Here is a 27,346-nt window from a genome sequence, read left to right on the forward strand (position 1 = left end):
GTGGATGTTGCACCACATGCAAGCATCGATCATGACACATGTGTTTAATATGCCTATATGGTAACAAAAACGCGCGGGAAATTGGTATCGAATGGAGCAATCGTACACGATGAGTTTTCCAGCCTCCAGGAGTTGCTTATGGTATTTTACTGTCCCCAAACCTTCTTGTGGTGAGAAAAAACGTTGTTTCACTGCAGGGACTCTTCCGCTACTGGAGAACGAATGGACGTACATTTGACGTCATCCCAGTAAGTTCCCGAGTAAGTTTGTTAATAATTTTACATCGATGACAACAATTCTTAGTTGGCTGGTGGTGTACGTGAAGAAGACGGCCATTACTCTAGCAGTGAAGCATCACTGTAGGAAGGTGCACAGTACACCATCACTGTACTTCACTACAAGCCTGTTGTTGGGACAGGTTTACGTTAATGACAGTGAGTGTGTGTGTGTGTTTTGTACAGGGATACTAAGACTACAATAGAAGGGACTGAGATCAGGGTAACAATTAGTCTGGCACGGCCGCCCATTCAATTAGAAATTAAGGATCTATCATGTACTTGTGTGACAGATGAATCTGTCCAAACTTTCTATGTCCCATTATCAAATGGTACGGTAGTACTGTTTAAGTGGGATCGCCCTGAAATTTTGTGTGCCACCCAAAATTCCGCCTTTAAAAATCATCCTATAGAGTAACCTTTATGGAATAGTACTAGTCCATGTTATCATTAAATATACAGTGTGTCTAGAGTCCCGGCGACGGGACCCGCACAAAAATTCTTATAATCCCGGCAGCGGGACTGTATGTTTAAAACGTACGGGTCCCGGCAGCATTAATGGAAGTATCTAGTTCTGGCTGCAGGTTCTGTTATGTTCACATGATACGGTAATTAATAGTCTCACTTCATCAGATGATGACGCCTCATTGCTGCTGGGCCAGCAAGCTGGAATGAATCATTACTGAAAACTGCCCAGGGACCAGGGCTCCACTTATATAATGCTGGTTGTAATATAGCTAACTACATTTTGAAAGCAGTCATATATAAGAGAGAAAATCTGCATTGCATGTGCTCATTCTAGCTATATCTTTGCTACTGAATGCATTATAGCCATTTATGGCACTCATGATCAATTTGAAAAAAGGTGGTTTGGGCATGATTATAGGTGAGCAATATGCTAGCCTAGCAAAGAAACTCAGTATACAATAAAAACTCTAACAATGAATTGATAACTAACAGGCAATGTTATATGTACATAACATGTCTAATCATGTGTATACTCAGTTCAGTGAATAACTATGATACTCTACATGTTAAGTGCATGATTTGTTTCAAAACACTTTCAACATGATCATGTTCATATCTGCATACTTTTATAGTTACTGTACTTGAGAAGTTGCATCTATTCATCTACTCAAATGTTTATTAAGCATTACAGTATAATATATATATATATATCACGCACGACCAGGTGAGCAACAATTGCTCATGTACATGGATAAACTGCATGCATACTTCCATGCTGGCATCCTGTAACTTAAGAGTATTTCTACAGCACAATGAAATAAAAATTTAATACATAATTTTGAAATATATCATACATACATCTTGATTATAATCATGATATAATAACTAATAGGCAATATGCATACTACACATGAGCTTTACACATGTCACAACGGTGATTCAATGTATTGCCTATGGGAGAAAAGTGGTATCGGTATATTGTACAGTAGGGCCGAGATAAATAGTTTGAAGCTTCAGAGCTTTGTTCAGTTTCATTACATTCGGATGCTACTTTATCTCTCCAAAGCTTCGTTACCACTGATGGCTACTAACATGTTAAACTAGATACACTAGTGGAATCAGGAGCACACTCTTGGACGTCTGGTACCTCCTTATGGCAGCTGCCATTTATATATTTTTGGTATAGTGGGTTACAAGAGTTTGTACAATTAATGTACCACTAATAATTATTGCTTATTTGTTCAATAATTATTGCCAAAACAAAGGTAAGTTAGGTAACAAAGTTTCGAGGCTTTGGTAACACTTCCAAAAGAAGCTTCGCACAGTGTATTTGTACATTCGTCCCAGCCCTACTGTACAGACAGAAGACCACTTACAAGTGATTCTCCCAAAACCATGTAATTAACTCTTCTTATATACCATGGTCTGAGCATAATATAGAATACATATTGTCTATTGGTTAATGGTATATGATGCTAAAATCATTGCAGCATGAATATATTGTTTGTCGCCCAGTTACCTTAAAGGTTACTAAAATTTAGTAATACATTTAATTTAGCAATTGGAAAAATTAGTGTATACAAATTTTAGTGAATATATAGTTGATGTAGACAAGTAGCCATACATTTTGCAGCTTTAGTTAGTACTAAATTTAGTGAAAAAATTGAATTCGCTAAAATTGCTAAATTTAATGTATGGCTTAATTTAGTAACCGTAATAAATAGGTGTTATTTACTGAAACTTCTGTTCTGTTATACTAAGTTAACGACTTCCTTGCTTTAAGCAGCATGGGCCAATAAATCTTTTACTATCTTTGTTGGCATCTCTACACTCCTTACGTATGCAGTACTGATGATATCCCCATCCACAATCATCACATCTACACTATATTAATGATTTATTGTAATCATAACAGGTACATAGCTGAGTACTATGTACATACCAAGTAGGTTTGATCATCATGTGAACTGATCATTCCACAATAGTGACAGTAATCATCTAATGTCTCTATATTAATACACATACGTATAGCATAGGTGGCTATACATTTAGCATCCAGAAGAATTATACAACATACAGTATGCTGTAGAATGTTTAAATAATAATCTAAATGCATCTGCATGCCCTTTAAGTGCAGTTATACAGACAAATATAAGTTGGTAGATGCTGTATACACTTGGGCAATACATTACAGTTTGATTTAACATGGTTGCTTTCTAGTATCCTGCACTTGAGTAGAAGAAAGAATACTTGTGTGCAATACAAAGCAATAATACAATACAATACATACAAGTGCCACATCCTCTAATTTTAGACACATGCAATTGTTGTTGGTGCCAGTTTTTATAATTTATGATGTTGTGCTTGTATGTGGACTGTACTGTATGCATAAAACAGCTATACATACTCTTTTCCTCACACACCCACACCTGTTAGCATAGGGATCATTACACAACACAACATATTACCTGATTCTTCAAGTAAATCTACTGCCATGTCATTTCTCATTTTATACAAATTGGTTAATTTAGATGGTAGTGGTCTTCCTTTTAAAATGTATTCCGCAAACTATGAAAACACAATAAAAAAGAATGGACAATATGCAAGGGGTCTGCACCTACAGTATGATATTTCAACCAAATTTACGCGCATAGTATATTTTAAGGATCATGACTAAGTATAACTATGTATTTATTAAACTCTGCTGTGCCATGCAGTAAAGTGCACTAACATACTCAGTACATTTAAGACTTAGCTATCACAAAAAGCATTTGCACAATACATAATATTTTGTACCATTTAAGGTACTACCCATATACAATAATATAGCACTGAAATGCTGTTCTCACTTTCATGACATATACACCACAGGAAACGTTATCTCGTTGTAAACAGTGGGGTCGTGTGACAATCGTCCACTTGTAAAGATTCTGCCAAGTTTGTGATAAGTAGTGATAACTTGAGAAAACGCTGTATGGATTTTTAAGGTGTATATGCAATGTATCAGCTACAGGGGTATTTAAGGTAACGTACTTCCAGTGTTTAGTAAGCTTCTGAATGTATGCATCTCGCTCTCCTTTCGGGTCTATATACATGATGGTGGATGAATCTCTTTCAATCACCTGTATACAGTATGCATGTAACTGCCATTTAATTCACTGGTACACTAATATAGTTTGGTACATAGTTAGCCAAAAATTTTGTTATCAAGTGAGCAGCCTAATAATTTGATAACACCCCCATAGTAATTCATTCATGTGAAACAAAGGTAAAATATTTAATGAGCCTTACCAATAAAACCCAATGATTTCCTTTTTGGAGAAATGCCCCAATGATCTTCTCATATTTTGGAATATCGAGCTGCACAGTAACAAGTATTTAATTTATGGCCATTCAATACAATGTCTAACATTTATTAGCTTTTTGTCATGATTAAAAAACACCCCATTGCAAATTTTGCTTGTAATGCTGGTATCCATGACATGCACAGTTGTTTCCTAAACCAACAGATACAAAAAAAATAAATACATTGTCCAAATAATGAAACTTACCAGATCATTTCTGCGTATCAGCACATGAATATATGCAGAAATCACCTATATGAAATACATTAAGCAGCTAGAATACAAATAGATCTTATATGGTAACCTCATCAGATACCCATTCATCTTTGAGTATTAGAGAAAGAAATGATTTGTCATATAATTTATATCTTTCAATTTTCGATTCCAGTAGCCACTGTGCTCTCATTTGCGAAATGCGTGTTAATCTTTCTATTTGAAACACATCACGTTGCATGGTTGACAAGAAGCTGTATTAGCTTACGGCTATGTTTACTGGTCAGTGATTTTTCAGTTTGTTTGCTGATTACCAACTGTTTGTTTGAAGATGATGCTATATATAGTAAACACACTTTGTAATGACAAAATACCAGCTAAGAATTATGTCATATAGTGTGCATATTCCATTGACATGATGGCTTGACAGAGCATTATTATGTGACCCAGTCTGAGAAAAAGGATCTTATTCCCCACGACAGGAAACTGATTAGATTTCAGTACACAGCTACATAAACACACTACCACATTTCACTGTCAGACTTAGCCTGGAACAAGTGGTCTGCTTTTGCTGGCTGCTTTTTCCTTGTCCAGTGGCAATCTGACAGCAGTAGTTCGCCATTTCAATAGCACACTGGCCAGCAAGTAGATAACTGTGTGTACCTGTACAGCCTCGAGGTATTAAATTAAGACCTGTGCTAGTGATTTTCTTCATTTCAGTCAGTTTCAAGGCATGTAAAGCCATAACTTGGCCTATTTCATCCCATAGCTTCCCTAATATCCATTTTGTTTTGCTAATCCCCCCCCCCCCCCCTGCTACCCTCCCATTGTTGCGCCGCCTGATACTACAACAACCTTGGTAAAATAAAATGGCAGCAAATTAGGTTTTGAAGGTAAGAAACTGGAGCAGAATGTGCGGAAATTACATACATGCACATAGCTGTTAACATTAGCTGAAGAGTTAGAATTATCACTCTAAATACTTCAAATCAACGCGTCTCAATAATAGGCAATAAGTAACCTCTTTTTGCCAAACCAGGTCACATATACACAACATATGTAGAATATAAATTGGCAGAATCCTTTGATTGCGTGCTACTGGAAGTGATGCTTGTTTTGCAACTATCTATAAAATCAATGTATGCTGCTTTACTGTACTTGAATACATTTCAGAAATTTCTTGAAAAGATGTATTATATCCTACTGAAATCATGCTTCAAAAAATTATATCACAATGAATTTATAGCAACACTTATACGTAGCACTGTAAACAATTAGTAAACTAATACTTCAGGGACTAGAACAAGTTAATAGCTACCTTCACTTCAACTGCAATTGTAGGCAGTGAACTTCTATTTTAAAAGGCTGGACTTACACTGTAGTTTGTAACGAGCGAAAGTAATATAATATGTTACTAGTTACCACCCTCTAAGTAATGAATAATGCAACTCGTGTACCTTTGTTTTCTGGTTGTAATATGTAATTGTAATGCATTACACAACTTAGAAGTAATGAGTAATATGTAACGAGCTACATTGTTAAAGTAATGACCCCAACTCTGATCACAGTGAAGTAAAATACATTTCCAATTCTATTATAAACTATGTATGCTAACCTTACCTGAGGACTGTTTACTCTTACCTTGTGCTTGAGAAACAGATTCACTTTTACTAAAACAAGTTCTACAAAACCATTCTTTGCGTTTGGGTATCTTTGTTAACCCAGCACAATTTAAGTGGAACCAGGTCAAGCAGCTGTCACAACAAATTGCTGTCTGATCTTCAAGATCCTTGTAGCATACATTGCATAACCAATCAGAATGTTCTCTTTTGCATTCAATTATTTCAAGAACCGCCTTCCACATATCGCTGGTAAAATGCTTCCTGATTTCAAAGATGTTTACATTTTCATCCAGACAACTATTAGATATTTTCTCAGGTCTTCTTTCAATACTCTCTATAAGTTCACCATCTAAGCACTTCTCTGCTGCATCCGATGATACAAACCATTCCAGCATCACTAGCAATAAACATAAAATAATATTCTATTTTGCAAGTTATAAAAATAAAATAAAGTACGTGCATGGATAATTCACAACACTCTTCTTTACCTCGCTCTCTTTCCCTGCAGCCCAAGCGTTCAAAACTACATGGTTTAGATGCGTACTTCGTTTTTTTACTAGGCAAGCCTATAGTTGTTAATAGGTGGCCTTTAGGTCTTCCACGTTTTCGGATAACAGGAGGCATTGTAATTCCTTAGCCAAAGAAAACAACAGATAATAGTATGAGCAAATAGAAACTATATTTCCATTACAATACAAAGGAAGATTGTAGTATTATAAATATAGTAATTGTCATTAAATAATTAAGATGCGACCCTTTATGTTTAAATGACCCAGCATTATGTTAAATATACAGATTTTACCTAGGTTTAGTGGGCTGTCTGTTTCTTTACTATCTGCTTCCATAGGCAATCTTGAAGGCTTGTCACATTCTACATCAGAGTGGCCATGTATAGGCCTGTCAGTAGTTTCAAATGACCCTGCCTCACATGCTGCATTGTTATTTAGATCTACACTGGCAGTTGTAACATTAACCATTTCAAACTTTCCATCAGACACGCTAAGTGAATAGTTATTACCATCCAAACCAACAACTTCATCATCATCACTGGGCTCATTTTCAGACGCATCAAGTTTGCTGGGTTTAGAAGAGGGTTTATCTTCATAGGGCTTGTCTTTAATATGTTCATCATCATCTTCACTGGCTTTGCAGTTTGACTCATCTAAACAAAAATACAAATGAAGCCAATAGTTGCATGCAGAATTACACACCTTCATCCAGGAGTATCAAACCCACTTCTTTCCCTGACTTCCAGTATTCACAGAGCTTTTCCATTAATTCAACTTTACGGTAAAAATGAACATGAGAAGCTTCACTTGCTACAGAAGCCAACTCCGTCACACAAATGGAAGCTTTTCTGAACTTCTCTTGTTGACTTAACCTGCGTTGTGGCTTTATGTCAATCTCTGCAATGGTAACAGATGATGGTTGATGAATACTATCTGAGAAAATTCTATGTGTTCTTTGATAATAATCCACTGTCCATCTTTTATCGCAAATGGTAGTATCAAAGAGGGAAACACCAAGCTGCTTTCGGAGTGAAAACATATGTCGGCAAGGTAAACGCATAGACTGATAAAAAATACATTCACAGCTATCTTGAGTCACCACTTTGTCACCATCATTGGTGTTCACTATGTAAGCATCATCTTCCCTTCGGATGTCTTTAACTTTTGTGACTAGCCTCAATTGTTTAACAACAAAACAAGATGCGTACGATGTCAAAAGCTCGGAATACTGCATTTCAGCAGAATCTTTCTGATAAAGAAACACTTTTGTCTTTTGAAAAGTTAAAGCAGCTTTGTGATCTCTTTCAGTCCTCAATGTCTGTAATATAACAAAAAACTTTTCAAAAAATTCATACAAAGAACTGTTACGACTTATCACTTGCTTCAATTTTCCATTTATGCTTTCCAAACGGTTGTTAGTCATATTCAGAAAGCTTCCACAAGTAGCTTTGTAGCTCAAGACCCATTCATCCTTGATAGGGTGCCAATTCTTGTTATAATATTCAACAACAGCTTTGGGGCAACTAGACTGAAAGCTATCATACAGCTTCTGATATTCAGCCTCAGATGCAGCATACGCAAGCTTCTGAATCATTTCTAAACTCAAAGTTCTCTGGGCCGCAGTAATGCCCATTTTGTCGCATTTCACTTCCCTATTAAAAGTACGAAGTGTGTGAAAAAGGCATATCAAAACAAATGAGTCAGGAAACAATTCTTTAACCACGTCACGCTCCTTAATGTCTTTGTCTGCCATAACTGCACGAACATTAGTCCACTTTTCGTTATGGGTTTTAAATGTATCCAACATCCACCTGATGCTAGTGGCATCTTCCGAAGCAATCATACATAAAGCAACTATTTCACTTTGCCCATTGGAATCCTCGCATAGCATCAAGTACACAGGTAATCCAATTTTAAGTAGCTTGTATGTGGCATCAATGCAAATTAATTCTGGATATGCTTCAAATGCATTTTTCATTTGCTTATCCTGAACAAACAATCCACTAAACTGTTTATTGTCGTCAACAGATATTTCAACATTAGCACCTATAGCAATAACAAAAATAATTGTAACTCTACTCATCACTCAAAGCTTACATACCATGCTTTTCCATTAGCATTTTGACCGTATCATCCAAGTCATTGCCTGTTTGTTTCTTAATATTTGCTGCAAGATTTGATAGATCCTTGAGTAGTATCACATTACCACTTTCACTACATACAGCCTGTTGAACGATCTTTTTGTTTGCCTTCATTGAGAGCCATGAAATGGCTTTATCTTTTAAAGGGCCAGTCAACTTTCTGTTATGGGGATAATGTTTATACAGGCGCTAAAAGGACATAACAGAGTAAAGCACATCAACATATTATTTATTGAATAACCAATTACCTCAGAAATAGGATGATTATGATCAGTTCTCATTGCCGTTACTTCAAGCTGTTCACCACTTTTATCAACCTTTACCAGGATGTTGGCTGGACATTTGTTCTTGTATGTTCTAAAGATGAATCAGAATAGCATTTTGAAGTGGAAGTGTATACACAGTGTAAGTTTCTCCTTTTAGCTTATGGAAATTATATGGTACTTTGTAATGCAACACTTAGCCATGTGTGATTGTACTTCTTTTACAAACTAGGACTAAAACAAAGGTCAAGGTAGTTTTACTCCTCCTAAGCTTCATAACCATGGAAATGAGAATGCATAATTAGTCAATAGCAATGTGTCCTGGAAGCATGCATGAGAAATTAGACATGTTTGTAGTCTAACGAATTTCACCATACATCGGTATAGTATAATTCATTGATATGTACTAGTCTCTATGCATGTAGTTAATAAGCAGCAGTATCTACATCACTTACGATGTGTTTCTGATCCCTTTGCCTTTAGGACGAAATTCTTGTCCACCTTGTATGCATGTGTACTTTACTTGATAATAGTAAAGCTTTGGATTTAAATGTCGTTCAACTCGTCCCTTTTCAAGTGCATTCTCAATAGTTCTTGCATCCCGCATCCAAAACTTCACAAAGCTAGCATCTTCATACAACTGGATTTGTTTAATCATTTCCTCTTTACTACTAAATTTATCCCCAACAGAAATGATTTCACTTTTAACGTCGGCTTCCTGAGCTTGTTTTGAATCTTCTGTTTCTACTATCTTGTTTTCTTCTAAAACATCTTCCCCTTCATCACTGTCATCCTTAATGTTATTTGCACAATCCATTGTACCTATATAAAACATAAACACTAGTATAACACACCAACTAGACTGCTAGCTATATTATTGAGCATTGATTTTCACACACAGTTTAGTATAATTATTATAATATGTGACAGACTGCAATAGAGTAAAATTCTTATTCTTACATAGATTCTGATCAGTTTCAGTTCCAACAAAAACAACAATTATTTATACTGCATGATCATGAAAGGTTGTGTAGCACACTAGTTGTATGAAGGTGAGTTCAAGGCGAGCTAGGGTTGGAGAGAGCATCCCTAGGACCAACCCTAGCTCACCTCAAACTCAAAAAAACCCTACCCTACCTTCATACAGACAGCGATAGACTTATATGCTTAACAAGCAATTGCTCTACCTTCTTTGCTCCCTTAATATAGTAGCTATGTCATATTCAGTCTGCATTTATAAGGTACAAACCAAAGGATCTTGGCAACAAACAGCAGGGCAGTGGCTTGATTAACAGGACTAGTGACTAGAGTAGAATGATGTTGTAGGTCCTGAGTTCAAGCCCTGTTCGTGAACTCCAGAATTTCTTTCAGTCTTTTTGTTTACTCACGTAAGTTATAAGAACAGTTATAAGAATAACAACATTAGAAAACTAAAATGCTACCATAACAGTACCTGAGTGCGCCAGCTGCTCGCCGAATCACTGCCAATGAGCCACGGTAGGTCCACTGGACTCAGGCTGGATGTCACAGTGCTGCTGTTGATCGTTTGACTGATGCCGTAAAGTGTCAATAGTAACTGGGCCTTCTATTACTGAGAATCAGAAAAATCGCTTTCCCTCCACGTTTCCCCACGTTAAAAAAGCGCGCGAATATAACTTCAGTTCGCGCGCTTGTTATTAATTACTTATATGCCGGGACCCGTACGTTTTAAGCTTATAATCCCGTTGCCGGGACTACAAAAAAAATTGTGCGGGTCCCGTTGCCGGGACTCTAGACACAGTGTTAAAAACATAACTAAACACTTACAGGTGGCTGGATATAGAATTTTTTTTTAAATCGCCAAAACTCAAATTTTAGTCTGACTGCCTCACTGAGTGACCACAGTTGCAAGGCTAGAGGTTAAGCAACGCACGGCCACTATTTTACGCCACAATAGCAAACTCACCAGTGGGATGTGCCTTTTGGGATTCCGACAGGTGTAGGCCCTCTGCGCCTTGTCTTTTCTTTTATCTTCAATCAGGCTGCTTTTTCATCCAACAGAACCATATCTAGGCGTTGATTTTCCATATCACCACTTCTTTCAGCAGCATATATAGATGCCACAGAATTGTTTCAGAGCTGGATTTCAGTTCCGGCACTACTATAAGAGATATACCAGCTAGATATCTGCAAGTTCGCAATTAGGATCCCGTTCACGATAGGTTCACGACCACTCCCATCAATTAAAGATCTAAGTGGACTAATAGCAACACAGTATGGAGACCATGTCTCTTAACAATCCAACTGTTTGCTCAACAACAAACAGATGACCACACCCTTATTGGTCTAGCTAACTGCACACCCCTTGGCTGAGTCGAGATATACTCTGAGATATACTCTAATACAACAGTCATGTATGATATTCTAATAGAACAGTCACAAGTTACACTGTAGCTAGCTGTGCTACAACAAAAAACTAAACAAATTAGTAATAATTTTAAAATGAAGTAGGAATTTATGCCATCAAAAGTAGTGAAACAGATAGTAGTATTACAGCATAGCTCAGTGGGAAAGTCCCTACTTTGGCACATTAGCTATAACAATTATTTTGCTTAATGCCAAAGTAGGGACTTTCCCACTGAGCTATGCTGTAATACCATCATTCATCTCTTGTTTCATTACTTTTATTGCATAGATCCCTACTTCATTTTTAAATTAACAATTTTTAAAAATACTAGTATCGTTGTAGTATCCTAAAAGCAAGAGTATAATAATGGGGGGAGTGTCGAACTACGCTATGAAAAATGAGCCCATAAAGTCTTAAGGCATTGTTCAAATGACTTGGTGATTTGTGTTGATTGGTGATTAATTTTACGTGCGATGGGTACACTTTGTGCACACACATGTACACGTGAAGAAACTGAAGCTACTGAGTGAAAGAACAGTGTGCTTGAGAAAAGTATGGAACATTGCACAGAGGAACTCAGTACAAAGAAAAAGACACGGGCAGCTAACCTTCCAGTACCCTGGTGTGGGTCTTCGTAAATATCAACCTCGCACTTGACGTCTTCATTGGAGATTTATCAAGGTCACTATCCCCTGCCTCAACAGTTTTGCTAGCGAAATTGACATGTCTAGATGGATTTTCAGCTATTGCAATTCCATGCAGACCATTTGCCTTGAACTAGTAACGTGTTAAATCTGTACAATCAGCAGTGGTCAGGTTTACAAGAAGAAATGATGGTATGTGGGTTACTTTATGGGCCTAGATTTTCACAGCATATAGTGCAGTTTGATACTCTCCCTCCCCCATTATATGTGACTGAATTTTGGAAAAACAATCCAAATCGCACATTAAGAAGTTTCAAGATGAACTGTTTTAAAGAATTCAAGTCAGCAGCAAGACATAGACTTCAAAATGGAGGCAGACCGCGATTGGAGTCCAGACACGAGATTACAGGGCTGTGCTGGCTTCTTAGTGGCTGATATGTAGCAAAATCAACAGGAAAAAAAAAACATCTGGCCAACATTATCAGGCCATCCACCAGTAAACTACTGATTCTTGCCAAGCCAGGCCCTTCACAAGGCCAGAAACTGCCATTCAAGCTCTCCACACCACCCAGGAAAGACATCTGTTAAAACCAAACTCGAGTAGTTTGAGTAGTACTAAGGGTCAAAACTAGTAGTATGATAGTGTAGCTATCCACTGGTGGTGTTGGTTACATTTTTGCCTAATGTGTGATTGATCGGTTTTGTAAAATCCAGTCACACATACTCTTGCTAAAAGATAGTGGCCTCCACCCACTATGTAAAGCACTAATAATAATAATAATAATAATAATCCACACGGAATGGATCACTAAACCGTGATTTTTGACACCACTTTATTTGGTAGAACTAGTTGTACTATATATAGTGCTATAGTATTGATGTGACAATGCCTGTTGGACTGGCCAACGGAAGCTTGTGGGGCAGGAGAAATGTTCATGTTCCACTCCACAGGAAGTGAAGCATAGATAGATAGCTGGTTTGAACTACTGGGTGCATTCAAAAGCAGTGTTGATGCCTCTCACATATCCATACAACTTAACATGTGTGCAGCGTACAGTATTTTCCTGTTTCCAAGCCAATGGCAGTCCAGCCAGAGAGGCTTAAGTTTGCGACTCCTTCCAGCAATGCTGTGTAGAATAGTGTGGGGACAGCTGGCACTACCTTACAACAAAATTAACATTGTACAATACAACAGCTCTCTAATAATTCAAATGTCATACACCTAGCATTACACATCTTAAAGACATAAGCCACATAACTACATCCTTGTTCCAATCCTAGTTTGCTCACAATTTTCTCTTATTAGAACGTCAGGTAAAGAAGTAGTATAACCAGCAGCAGGTGATTGCCTTCTCACTACATCAGGATACAGCCAGTTGCTGGCAGTTACAGATGTGTGTTTTGAGTTGTATTCTGGAGGAGGCTTTGGTGTTCCCAAACGATGCTTAAGCTGATTGTGGTGAACAACTAGTGTCTTAGTATGGTTCTCCAAGGAACTGGGTATGCTAATTCAGGACATTAAACTTATCAATAATTCTGTATATAAACAAACCAATTTCTTACTTGTGATACAGAACATACAGCCATACTTGATCACCAATACTGAAATACATGTTGGTTGTGTGCTGATCATACCTGGTTTTGTGGGAGGTAGTTGAGTACTGCCAAGAGAACTCTGGTGTTCTTAAAGAAAAGAGTGGGGGTGTTATGAGCTTCCTGTAAGTCGACAGTTACACCTTCAAGGTGATACTCCATAACAGGCATCACTAGGTGGTAATCAAGATAGCACTTCAGCATAGTGTGTTTCTTCCCTGCTTGATATTCCACTTTGAAATCAAACTGTATCTGTCTGGACAGACAGTCACCCACATCTTTGAGAGAGCAAAAAGAAGTTAGGGGATTCAGTGATTAATTTGAACGGAAACCCATACACACAGGGTAAAATTCTTTGATGGAGCTAACTGCAGCTAGTTTTCCTAATGCTCAATTGCAGAGTAGTTCTTTTTCTGTTTTAGTTTACTGCCTGCTCCAATACAAGATAACAACTTCCTCATTGTACTAGCAAACAGCCAATAGCAGTGTCAGAAGCACCAGGATGGGAAGGCTGGAGCTGTAAGGATAGACAGTGTGCCATATTTTGTGTTTGCTACTGATCTGACTGTTAGTTTGGGTGTAGTGAGCTTTTGTCTTTGCATGTCAAAGGCTAGCTGGTAGGACGTGTCCCACTGTAGTGATAGTCCTTGATTAGCTGCCAATAGTAAGTAGTCAAGCCTAAAAACTGTTTCAGTTCTTTGATGGTTCTTGGAACTGGACAGACTATCTTCACCTTGTCATCACCTGGCCTGACTCCTGCTTGGGACACCACATTGTACTTCCTTAAGAGCAAAGTGACACTTAGATGGTTTAAGCTGTAACTCAGCATTGGCTAAAGCTTACAGGAAGGTTCTCTGAACTTTGAGCTGAACACTATTATTATGCTGTTAAGGTAAATTAAGTACTGCAAACCAGCAAGGCACACTCCATGAGCCTCTGGGATGTAGCAGGTACACTGGTAAGTCCAAATGGCATAAACTTGAAATGGTCCTCTGGAGTGGAGAATGCATTTCTCCTTACCCTGCTCTTCCACAGCCGCCTGCCAGTATCCAGAGGCAAGGTCTCATGTCAAGCATTGAGTCGATGGGAGTGGGTAGGCATTACGACAAGTTACAGCATTCAACTTATGATAGTCAATGCAGAACCTCCGGCTGCATCTTCTTTCTCACCATGATGACTGGGGAAGACCATGGACTATTGAGTGATGTGATTCAAACTTTGTTGTACTGTACTTCAGTTGACACTACATTTTCAAGGTCAGGATATCCTCTATTACCAGGGATAGCCTGCTGGTGTTCCCTATATTGAAGAACACTGTTACCGCATTTGACAATAACCTCGTATCTCTTTAGGAAATCAGCAGCAAGCAAACAATCCACAGTCGGGTGGCAGACAACAGTGAACTCATATGTGACAGTGAAGGTGTCTAGTGAGACTGAGAGTGTGGCCTGGCCTGCCATGTCCAAGGGAGTCCCTGTAGCACTAACTGCTGCTGTAGCTGAACTAGAAAAAACTGTGGTGAACCTGTCAGAAATATTACCATTGATGTAGAGGATTGCATTAACTATAGTAGATGTGTTTTCCAACAAGTGGTGAATATGTGTCAAGGTTGTGGCCAGCCTCCCACCCTTTGGACTGGCCTTAAAGGGGAGTGTCGTTTGACATCTCTAATTTCACCACAGGTTGGCTCAGCATACTCACGCTGTTGACATTGTCCACAGATTGGTGGACTGTAGTATATGATCCATCAGTGATATCTTTCTGGCCCATTTCCAATGCTTCAAGGTGTTTGACTATCTTGTCTAAATTTTCCTGTAGTTTATTTTCCCTGATAGTTCTTGTGTAGAGCTAGGGCTTATGATGACTTATATTCACTTCATGGGTGTTATCAGCTTTTCCAGCAAGAAGGACAAGCATCCTTCTATTGGCATTCCACTCTTTTGCGTTAGTGACCAGTTCAAAACGAGTCCAAGCTTGGTGAAACTCCTCAGTTGTAATGTCAGGAAGAGGCAGATCCAAAGGTGTCGCCATCACATAACCAAAAAGTGAAGAAAGAGCTATGAGTCGTAAATTTAGTAGTCAAAAAATCATTCTCTGTGTTTTGGTAGTTTGTTCCATTCCATTCCGTGAATTAGTGGAGCCCCAAATATATACAATACTGTATCATGAGATAATATGTAGTCTCTTGTGTCTCACAGCTTTTTCAATCACAGCAATTTCTACTGAAGGCTATTTTCCTTGCACATAAAGGGTCATACACTGTTACATGAGTATTAGTGTGTGTGTGTGTGTGTGTGTGTGTGTGTGTGTGTGTGTGTGTGTGTGTGTGTGTGTGTGTGTGTGTGTGTGTGTGTGTGTGTGTGTGTGTGTGTGTGTGTGCACTAGATGTTACCAGGCCCTATATAAATTATGCTACTTATGCTTCAAAATTGCCAGTATCTAGTACTCCATTCTGTTAGTACATACTGTCCTTGTGTACTGTTGCTATGGTGATCTCCATTAGCTGATGATGGATTGGTGTTGGAGATTGACAGGTTTGATCCGGGGAAGGTATCAGCCCAGGATCACCAGAAGCTGGCACCAACAGCAACACTGCCAGGAGATTACATCATCCCTCTAACTGTGGTGTGTTACTACTTGCCATATATGTGACCCACTGAGCAAAAACCAGTAGTTCTTGCAAAATCCTATTTTGCTATAAAAACTTATTGAAATAAACTGGGTAAAACCTACACATCACCAGATTCTCGTGTTAATTGGGAGCAAGAAAATCTTTGTTTAGTGTTTGCACAATGTGTTTTATGGGTGCTTATTTAGAAATAAAGTTTACCATTGTCATTTAATTGTTGAGATGGCCTTCTTCTTTGTCCACATGGAGTCACACAGGGAAAACACTATACCTTTATCGATGTTCCAGTTCATGGTGAACAGATTGAGCCAAATTTTGTTTGTCATTTATTTGCCGTATTGTTGCTGTACAAATCGAGTGTATTCATGAAATTTGAGGAAAGTGCAAACACGGCCGGTTTTTGCTTAGCGGTTCACATATAGTATTATAGGTCGGTATGCAAAGATATGTTGTTGTATGAGTTGTTACATTTACATCACTCCTTGTCAGCATACCTCAGTGGCCTTTAACTCTCTGAGAGTGATAGAATCATGACACCAGGAGCTTAATTATTTGAAATGCTTCACAAAATGTCTGCATAATTTTGATGGGAATGGTCTTACTGTCGTGTAAAGTTGTGGTCAATTTTTCTAGCACATGTAAAATGTGAGTTTTAAAAACACAAATGTTTCTGTGTCACTATGCCACTATATATTAATACTTCAGTGAGGATTAGTATGTGTTGTTCTTGCACAGGTGAGTAGTTCAACTCCTAATATGGAAGGGATGATGACACACAACATGGCTGATATGGGGAATTCCCTAAAGGTTGTTAATGTGTATGTTGTATAAGTTAATTATAAGGCAGGCTTGTTGTTCAACATCATTTTAAAATGTTTTTAGTTGGTCAGAAGCTTTTAGGCTGGCACCTTTTGTCGCTCATAAACTTCTGATTCGTTTTTGTCCCAACAATAGGTAACTATGAACTCTTGGTCTTAGTAATTATAGCTAAGGCATACTTCATGCCTTCATTGCAGTCAAAATAGACACCTTGACATGTCAGTGGTACCATTGTCACTTGTTTTCCACAGGAACTATTGGATCACTGTAGGAATGTGACTGTATTGGAACCTGCTAGGATGGCATCAATTAGAATGATGTGCTCATGTGATCCAGATGGACCTTCCCATGTTGCCATCAAATGTACGTACCTACTAAGTGTTATGTGTCCTTGTATAATAAGGCTGTGATGTAATGAAGGACCATTAGTACTATCTCACACCTGTAGAACTCAGTATGGGTGTGTATTTGTTAATATTCCAGTGAGGAATATCATGCTTGTAGTTGGCAAGTGGTTACTAGGTACACATATGATTTTGAATGATGTTCAGTTGACAAAAATGTAAAGGAACATCTGATTGCTCTATTAGAGTTGAGAAGAGTGTGATAATACTGTCATTGTTCTATTTGATGTTTTCATTGTTTTAGCCACATGTGGGATAGTGGACTAAACAGGATTTGAGTTTTTGGAGTAGTTGTGCTGGGCGTTATTTACAAAATAGCCATGAGATGTATCACTCGTTGGCTGTGGAGTATATGAACTGCTGGTATGGCTTGTGGCTCCTATCATTACTAACATTTAGTTTGTTGGTGAAATGATTCATACCACACAGTGACTGGCATTGTTACTTACATTAAGTGTTGTGTACTACTAAGCCTGCATATCGCTGGGTATGACATCTGTATTGTAAGTTTGTTAGGGTGTGTGTGATATTTCTGCAGGTGGGTGTGTCTTAGTTGATCACCTGATAAGTGTTACACCCATCCCAACCCTACCCATCGTCCCTACAGCACTGGCTCGTAACTTGATGGGGCCACACCCCCTATCTGTGGTCCAGGGTAGGATAAGAAATGGGTGAGTGGCTACTATATGTATATAAATTAACGTTGCAAACTGAACCATCAAGGCATTTTTTTTATAACAAGGATAAGCCCATAAGTAGTTTAGTGAAAGGCCTTGCAAAACTTTATCCTATAAATAATAACAAATATGCACACTGCTTTTCATCAGACGTTTGCTCATTGAGGTTGTGTCTCACTTGCAATAGTTTCCTGACTATGGAACAGACAAGGAAGCCGGTGTTGCTGCTTTCCTCTGACCCAAAGGTGCCCTCTTTGCCTCTTGTTGGAGTGTAAGATTGTGTATAGTGTGTGTGTGTGTGTGTGTGTGTGTGTGTGTGTGTGTGTGTGTGTGTGTGTGTGTGTGTGTGTGTTACAGCCTCCTGTGGGTTAGTCCTGTCCCAGGAGGATCTGACTCTTGGCACACAGGTGTCCCAGTACTGATTCACTTGGTGATATACTGGTGGACTCATGACCGCTAGTATATCTTCAGGTGTAGGTGACCTCCCTTGTTACTTATTATGGCTATGATACTTAAAATTCTAATTTTTCCTTCAACTCGAGTTTGTTTGTAATATGACTGGCATACTGCATCAAAAGAAAAAGCAATTGTGCCCCTATTTTCAATTACTGAGAAAGTACAATAGCCATTATGCAGCCATTACAACAAAGAGCATTACAAGAAGCATCTCTGCAAGCAATCCAAGGAGAATGGACCTTATCCGCAATGACGTCAAAGCACAAAATGGCGGCCAATAGTGTGGACACTTTTGTACAGAGAGATGACGGTTCACTATGTTAACGTTTACATACTGCAGCAAGGGGCAAGGTGAGGCATACATACTTAATCACAAGACAAATGTGTGTGGTTTGCGTCGATACCAAAACTACGTCTGGTGAGACTATTTCACATCGTCACATTATGCTAACTAGCCTCTTACCTTTATTATCCAATAGTTCCATGTCATGAAATCCACAAACAAAACTCATTTTAGTGATTATGTACAAAGTGTCCACACTGAACACTGCCATTTCGTCAATTATGATGTCATTGCAGATAAGGTCCATACAGATGATTAAGCCATCATGTGCTAGTACCACAAATTGACACCTCGTGCTGTCAGTGAGAAGAACACAAGTCCATGATGTGTACATTGTATCAAGATTATTCACTCTAGATTATATATACTGCAATATGCTGAAGGCACCTGTTGGGCTGAAGTGACATCTGCTTGTCTGCCATCAGGCAGGCAGTTAGCTAGTTAGTCAGTAGAAAATGTTTTAATGTTTTTTTTTTTTTTAATTCCATGGGAACTTATCATTTGTTGACTGCTCTGAAGGCACTTTTGGGCTTGGTTATACCTAACCAATACTGCCAAGGCACCATGAAGGTATTGTAAGGCTGGTTTTCGGGCGATATTTTTTGTGAGAAAGTGTAAACCTCCATGTTCCCAAATATGTATACAGTATTGTCAAGAGTTAATAATATCCCATATTATTAACTCTTGGTATTGTAGTGTATGATTATCAGTATACCACTAGTTCTTATGACATATGTGTCTCCTCAGGTGGTTGAGTGGAGTGTCTAGTCCACATCATCCAGCAGTGTGGACTGCTTGTGTACAGTATGTCTCTAGTGTGTCACCACTTCGGGACCGGTATGAGTCGTACGGCTTCAGTATGATCACTATATTTTGTATAGGGTATTCTCAGAAGATGGGTGCTTCCTGGTGTTGTTGTTTCCACCAAGCCCTACCCAGCCAGTGTGTTTGCAAGCCAAGGTGTGTAGGAACAGTGAAACATTTAGTTGAGCCTCTCTCTATAACTATATGGTTTGAATTTTTGGCTCATTTGTTCTGCAACAAGTTTTTCTCTTTCAGAAGTGGAGCCAGGTCTATTCTTTGTCCTTAGTATGGAGGTTTTTTTTATTGTGTCCTTACTTTGGCAAGAAAGGTTCCACTGTAGCCATTCCTCTAATTCAGGCCACCTCTATATTCTGATGTTTGCTGTACCGATAAGACCAACACCTTCATATCCTGTCAATGTCTAGGTGTTCTAGTGTAGTAAGTTTGTAATAATTTGCTGTGTCTTGTATCTAGGTAGGACAAGATGGTTGCTATGACTTTCATAGTTGTGGTTGTCGGGTGACTAGTGATGAGCTCGAAACTCCAAACCACATTCCACTGGAGCTCATTCCAACGAGTCCCAATTCTGCTGATCACACCCTCTTCATGTCAGCACTCAAGTCGTGTACAGGAGATCACACAATTCCCAGAACAGACCATGTGATGCCTGCTCCAGCTGCTCATGTCCTAGATGAAAACACTTCCCCCGATCCACAGCCAACACCCACTATGGTATCATTGTACATATTTTATGATGTACGTGTTAACATGATATTGTCCTCAACTAGGCTCCAAGACCACCAAAACGTAATGATGGCTCATTGTGTGTTAGTGTACTAGATAATGAGGGGTGTGGCTCCTTGCAGCAGGCCAACTGGGGAGGAGGGGCTGCTCCACTAGCAGACAACACTGATAGACTATTAAACACAACAAATGACAATAGTTCATTATGTAGTGATACTAGCTGCTGCTCTACTAGTGTCCTCAGTCAACACCAACCAGTAGGTAGGGCTGATCTGATTGCTCTGCAGCAGAAGGTGGGTGCAGTAGTATGGTGTGAAGCTATTGGTTATCTTCTCCCAGGCAGCAATGTTACTACAGACACATCCACTTGTTAACAATAATGGAAGTCACATGAGTGGAAATGCCACGCCCTCATCATGTTCCAATGAAGAATCATTTGCTAGTCACATGATTCCTCAGCCACACCCCTGTCTCAGTGGACTGATTTGCTGCAGTGATTCCAGTGGGTGTGGCTGTCATACAAATACGTTGGACATGCAGAGCTATGAGGAGTCCATAACACAGGATGGTAGTATGAAGTGGGAAGGGATGGAGTGTGCAAAAGAGGAGGGGCTCATGACATGTGCAAGACTGCCCCACTACAGTCAACTATCCAGTCCATTTGTGGGTGAAAGTGCCAGCATAGTTGTAGCCAGTGGTGACCACAATCCAGCCAATCAAACAGCGGTAACACAATCATCGCAACTCCAGATGATGGTGGTTAGTAAGCGATTGTGGGTTTGTGTTTGTTTCATTTAATGCTCCACAGCAACAAATACAGCAATTATTGGCAGCACAGACCGACTACTCAGGAGGATCATGTGATCCAGACATCACCCACAGAAGTGATCAGTCAATGATGCTGGCATTACCAGAACACTTGTGAGCAATGTTTGCAGTACTATAGTATGCACGCGTTGAGCTGGATCCTCAAAAACATTTAATAACTCATGGATGGAATTACACACAATCTTGAAATTTAGCACAGCTCGACCCACTAAAAGCATTCAAAATCTTTTTGTTCAAATGTCTGACATAACATTTACAGCCAGTCAAAATTTTCACCATACATTTCCTATGGGGAAGCCATAAAATACAATTAAAGCCCTTTCCCAAACTTGTAATGGAGCCAAACTGTACATATCTGTAGTTGACACCTTTGCTATTGCCATTGATCATCTGGTTGGCTGAAATGTTTACTCTCTTGAGAAAAAAAAATCAACTTAATTTTTAGCTGTTTTTTTTTTTTTCAGGATCCAGCTCAACTTGTGCATACTATAATGCTTGTTACGGTGAAACCTCCCTTAGCCGCCACCCCTTTTATTAAGACCATCCTATTATAGTTAGCTAAGGTGTACTTCATGACTTCACCAACTTATCTTTTAAACCAGGCGTGTGCCGGCTGTGGGTACTTGTCTGGTTTCCTGAAATTGTTTTTCGTATTATTTTTCTTTCTGCACCCAAATGAGCAAAACGGCCTGTGCTAAAAGCAACCTGTATGTGTGAAATGAAGAGCCAGTATTAACATTCTAGGTAGGTAAGGCTTTCACTTTGAGGCAGTTTATTCATGGTATGGGTGAAGCTAGATCTTTTCAATGGGGGGCTATATATGGACATTGTAAACAAGCAAAAAATGTTGTATACCAGAAATAACAATTTCCTTCAAGATGAAAAGCGGTATGTCCCATACTTACACAAGCAAAATTAAGTATTAGTTAGAATAGGTTGACAAGATTTCTAGAGCCCCTCAGACGATGTGGGCTTGGCTACCCACAATTAATTACCTCGGTCACACATAGAAACCAATGTCGACCCATTCTAACTGGTTTAGAAAATTTCCTAGTTTAAGAAAGAGTTAGAGAAAGTGACAAAATGTGCATGCCAGCATTGGGATTTATCCTTAAGTCGAGTTGATCATGTCAGTGTCACTGCACTGGCTTTACATTCACAGACGTTGTGACAGTATCAAGTAGTTACTATACCAGGCTAGAAAGACGCTTGTCTTGTCCAGAATGTAAGCTATTAAGAGCAAATTGTGAGTGCTAGCATCTAGATTTATCCTTTGTGTTTGTTGTGTCAGCACCAAAACATCCGTGCTGGACATTGGTGGATTGAACGCCTAGACTATCTGAGTGTTACTGATGCTTGTGTTGTCCAGAAAGTAAGCTATCAGTAAGGACATTTTGTTTTTGGCTTTGCCAATTTTCGTTTGATGAATGTAGTAAACAACTACGAGCTAGACCACAGGTTACTAACTATTTAGTAACCCCACCACAGGTTTCTATTGGGTTTAGTAACCTCAGACATCAAAGGAAATATTACATAAAATTTTCTAAATAGAATTATTAGCCTAGCTAGAGAAGTACGACAGACAAGACTATAAAACAGTTGAGAAGATACTTCTGTGTGTCAATTGTGATTTAAAGTGAGTTAAGCTACCTTAACAGTACATAGCAACAAATTACAATAACAATATTCATGAATTACAAATAAAAATGGCATGCATAAAATGCTTTGATCTTTGGGAGATAATGAGGTCTTCAAAATCCAATAAAAGACCTGCTAACATTTTAAAATGGTAAGCTATCAAAACAATAAGACTACTTTGTTTTGGCTTTGCTGATTTCTTTTTTAAGTTTCCAGAAGGAAATTATGCATAAGTTTACTAAATACAGTAGTCCCTCTATTATTCAATCATCAATTATCTGAACATTCTGTTATCCCAACTGTGGAAATGACTGTTCTATTAAAATATTTGAATGGAGTTTTGTATATAAATGAACAGGCTTCTATTATCAAGACACACGATAGTGTGTCGTGCGGCCCAAGAAGCCGGCGCACCACACCGTGAGTATATTAACAGGAAGAAAGAAAACGCAATTTTCACACCTATGTAGCTCTGTGATCCCTTATCCGATTGGAACCAAATTTTCTGGAGACGTGCCGCCCAGTTAGGGTAGTCTACATACCAAATTTGAAGGAAATCGGTCCAGCCATTTCCGAGATACGAGCGAACAAAATTTCGTTTTAATTTCTTCGTTTTTTTCTTCTTCATCTTCATTTCGCAAAATTCGCCATAAAACACGAATACGTGCTCGGATTGGGCTGAAATTTGGCACACTTAAAGGGCTCATTAAGGCGGATCTCCGTACCAACTTTGGTAGGAATCTGATGAACATTCACGGAGTTATGACCAATTATTTGCGTAAAATAAGGTCGAAGGTCTGTCATGCCTACAGGGTAAACGCCTTGGAGGAATCAGTTGAAAATTGATATGTAGATGGAGCAACCATCATAGGAGTGCCTTTTTGTGGTTTGAAAGGAATCGGGATAAAGACCATGGAGATATGATACGAAACCCAACCTGTGTCAAAATTATGCGATCGATTTTTATGAATAAAAAAACTATTAGTTTTCGTATCTACCAGGCAAACCGCTTAGAGCAACGAGCTGAAAATCAGTATGTAGCTGGAATAATCATCATAGAAAGTCCTTGCAGTAGTACAGAAGAATCGGATTACAAATCACTGAGTTATGATTCGAAAGGCAATTAGGTGCAGCAAATGCGAGATCGAGATACTCTAATAGAACAGTCACCCTAATAAAGCATTCAGCTGCATTTATAATTTACTCAGTTATATTACATTGTAAGTTATTCTGTAGGGAAATCAGCTACAAACAAGTCACCCTGTAGTCAGATCAGCTAGAAGAAGGTACCTAATAGAGAGTTCAGCTACAAAGAAGCCATCATGTAGAGAGTTCAGCTCAAATAAATCACCCCGTAGAGAATTCAGCTACAAACAAATTGCCCTGTAGAGAGATCAGCTAGAAGAAGTTACCTTGTAGAGAGTTCAGTTACAAAGAAACAATCATGCAAAGAGTTTAGCTGCAAACAAATCACCCAGTAAAAAGTTCCGCTATGAACAGATCACACTGTAGAGAGTTCAGTTAGAAACAAGTCATCCTGTAGAGAGATCAGCTAGAAGAAGTTACCTTGTAGAGAGTTCAGTTACAAAGAAACAATCATGCAAAGAGTTTAGCTGCAAACAAATCACCCAGTAGAAAGTTCCGCTATGAACAGATCACACTGTAGAGAGTTCAGTTAGAAACAAGTCATCCTGTAGATAGATCAGCTAGAAGAAGTCACTTTGTAGAGAGTTCAGCTACAAAGAAACCACCATGTAGAGAATTAAGCTACAAACAAATCACCCTGTAGAAAGATCAGCTAGAAGAAGTTACCTTGTAGAGAGTTCAGCTACAAACAAATCACCCTGTAGAAAGTTCAGCTACAAACAAGTCACCCTGTAGAGAGATCAGCTAGAAACAAGTCATCCTGTAGAGAGTTCAGCTAGAAGAAGTTACGTTGTAGAGAGTTCAGCTACAAAGAAACTACCATGTAGAGAGTTCAGCTGCAAACAAATCGCCCTGTAGATAATTCAGCTACAAACAAATCACCCTGTAGAGAGTTCAGCTACAAACAAATCGCCCTGTAGAGAGATCAGTTAGAAGGATCACCTTGCAGAGAGGTCAGCTACAAAGAAATCATCCTGCTTCATCTTTTCTTCTTCCTGTAGTAAAGAAAAAAATGACAGGTTAAAAAGCCCTAAAGCCGGCCATTGGCCGGCTTTGGGGTATACAAATACAAAAAGAAGTGAAATCTAATCCAAAACAGCCAAGCTGTAAAAAAAGAGTGCGGCCCTGAGAAATGCTATGGTGAAAAAAGATGTGAAATCCAAGGTGGCGGCCAAGAAATGGCTGTGATGGTAGGTTAATGGTAAAAATTTTAATAACGACAATTCAGTGAATTTGGTGCCGCTTGGTCTTGGCACAAAATTCACCTGAATTGTCGTTATTAAAATTTTTACCATTAACCTACCATCACAGCCATTTCTTGGCCGCCACCTTGGATTTCACATCTTTTTTCACCATAGCCTTTCTCAGGGCCGCACTCTTTTTTTACAGTTTGGCTGTTTTGGATTAGATCCTATTATCTGAACTCCCCCAGGGCCCAATTAGTTAGGATTATGGAGGGAGCACTGTAGGAGTTAATGGTGAAACAAGTAGTTAATGTGGTGTGATCTATTGTGGAACCATGTACACTCCATAAGACTATCTTCTTCTTTGTTGTTCTTTTTATGAGAGGAAGATCCCATTTGGTTAACGGAGGGACAATATATAACAATGGTATAACATATCCCATCTTCCCCTCAACACAGAGGAGATGGATTATCAGTTTATGGACACACCCTTCATGATGATAATGATATGACTATCTTACCAATACCACGGATACAGTGTAGTAACAGCTATTACCATAGCAACACCAGCAGTAGTAACATTACAGTGGATGAACATTCACAAATGGCTGAACTGATTGCTCTGAAGTATCTCAGAAAACGTGAATTTGTGACTGAGAAGAGTAATACCCTGCCACCATCTGTGGTCACCAGGGACACTGAAGTCTCCATAGCAACACGACAATATTTACAAAGACATGGACTGGATGACACCTGTACAGTGGAAAATAAATACAAGCCATCAAGTGATGGTAGTTCCCATAGTGATAACAACATGGTGTTGGACATTAAACGATTACGATCACTACCAAAATTGTACTAAATCAACTGAGTCAGCTGTCCTAATATTGGTCTATGTGAAACTCATCTATCAACTGTGTCTGTATTTGCTCTAGTAATGTATTTCATGAATAACTAACACAAATAACTATAAAATTGCAGTGGCGAATCTAGGAATTTATAAAGGGGGTTTCCAGTTTAGAAGGTGGAGATATAAACTGACATGAGATACGCCAAAGTTTGCACTACATTGTCTGGTTTGGTAAGGTGAGACCAAAAAAAAAAAAAGGTCAGCCTACTGATAGTACATAAAATACCCTAAATAACTTGCTACACACTGCTTTAATAACTACTGTGACTGCTCTATTAGAGTATCTCAATCAAGGCGCATGCTGCAATAATTAAAACATTTAATTGTTATGCAATCATTTTTCAAAGGGAGTTTCCGTGGAAACCTTGAAACCCCCTAAATCCGCCACTGAATTGACACTGTTGTACAAAAAATAGTGCTCTGCTCAAACAATTGATGGCATGTGTGTTTCTGTGCCCACTATATATACAACTGGTACATGTAGATGACCCCCTAGTTTCCTATTATTTCTATGATCCCTACTAAAATATGAATTTTCTAATCTTGTTTGTTTGCTTGTTTTGTAACTGTCACTGGTGAACCACGTAAACCACATCATAGCATCAGACACAACATGTGCCCTAGTTATCAATTACTGGAAAGTGCTGTTGCTATTTCGCTTCGTTTTATACAGCATTACAACAGAAATAGTGATTAAACATGTATGCCTTAACTATCAATTCCTGGAAGCATTGTTGCCATTTCGCTTCATTTTCAGGTATGTTCTACCTGTTACAGATCCTGACATTATATGGTCAGACATCTCATATTCTGAACACTGAGTTTTTGTACAGTACACAGGATTTGTCAGATCATTTCCAAAACATAATTTCTGTGTTATACAGTGCTACAAACAAAAACAGTATGAGAAGGGCCTCTACAATCAATCCATTTGCTATGGAATTTACTGGTAACAGCCAGCTTGCACTGAAGCCACCGTGTGTTGCTGCAAATCAGCACCCTTGAGGTAGTGGAGAAAGAAATAGGGGACAAAGGTAAGTCCATGATGCATGCACCATAGCTGCTGTGGTTGGCGAAAAGGCACGTCTCAGGCTGAAGTGATGTATATCAGTGAAGAAGAAATCAAACCTGTAGCGTTAACCATAGTCTATCAGTTAGTCAGTAAAAAAAAAAAAATTTTTAAACACCAGTTGGAAGGGTTTGAGGTCGGCATTTTTTTGGGCTTGGTTATACTTAACTAGGTAATACTGCCAAGCTGTTTTGAAGTGAAAGTGAGATTGTTTGGTATTGAAGGGTAAGAAAACCC

General features: G+C 38.7%; 2 protein-coding genes across 4 annotated transcripts; one reads left to right on the forward strand and one right to left on the reverse strand.

The window, feature by feature from the left end:
• Positions 1 to 5: 5 nt before the first annotated feature.
• On the forward strand, positions 6 to 26,110 carry LOC136243100 (uncharacterized). 2 transcript variants are annotated; one of them, XM_066034616.1, is made up of 16 exons: positions 6 to 141; positions 198 to 248; positions 304 to 367; positions 419 to 434; positions 15,962 to 16,083; positions 16,823 to 16,894; positions 17,158 to 17,269; positions 17,849 to 17,981; positions 18,175 to 18,258; positions 19,534 to 19,623; positions 19,668 to 19,746; positions 20,065 to 20,322; positions 20,379 to 20,627; positions 20,674 to 21,093; positions 21,143 to 21,255; positions 25,590 to 26,110. In XM_066034616.1, the coding sequence occupies exons 1-16, from the start codon at positions 92 to 94 to the stop codon at positions 25,990 to 25,992; spliced, it is 2,316 nt and encodes a 771-aa protein (XP_065890688.1). In that variant the 5' UTR covers positions 6 to 91; the 3' UTR covers positions 25,993 to 26,110. The 2 variants fall into 2 exon arrangements, with proteins under 2 accessions (XP_065890688.1, XP_065890687.1); XM_066034615.1 differs by having other exon boundaries at positions 304 to 434.
• On the reverse strand, positions 1,590 to 10,618 carry LOC136243020 (uncharacterized). Of its 2 annotated transcripts, XM_066034542.1 has the most exons (18): positions 10,289 to 10,618; positions 9,291 to 9,657; positions 8,821 to 8,929; positions 8,533 to 8,761; positions 7,134 to 8,477; positions 6,725 to 7,084; positions 6,411 to 6,554; positions 5,942 to 6,319; positions 4,569 to 4,637; positions 4,392 to 4,516; positions 4,295 to 4,339; positions 4,154 to 4,240; positions 4,035 to 4,103; positions 3,777 to 3,865; positions 3,593 to 3,713; positions 3,212 to 3,311; positions 2,686 to 2,750; positions 1,590 to 2,627 (listed from the first exon to the last, which is right to left on the reverse strand). In XM_066034542.1, exons 2-18 carry the CDS (start codon positions 9,650 to 9,652, stop codon positions 2,505 to 2,507), a joined length of 3,819 nt encoding a protein of 1,272 aa, XP_065890614.1. In that variant the 5' UTR covers positions 9,653 to 9,657; positions 10,289 to 10,618; the 3' UTR covers positions 1,590 to 2,504. The 2 variants fall into 2 exon arrangements, with proteins under 2 accessions (XP_065890614.1, XP_065890613.1); XM_066034541.1 differs by lacking the exon at positions 10,289 to 10,618 and having other exon boundaries at positions 9,291 to 10,201.
• Positions 26,111 to 27,346: the final 1,236 nt, after the last annotated feature.

The sequence above is a fragment of the Dysidea avara genome, chromosome 13 (genome assembly GCF_963678975.1).
Source record: "Dysidea avara chromosome 13, odDysAvar1.4, whole genome shotgun sequence".
Classification (NCBI taxonomy): domain Eukaryota; kingdom Metazoa; phylum Porifera; class Demospongiae; order Dictyoceratida; family Dysideidae; genus Dysidea; species Dysidea avara.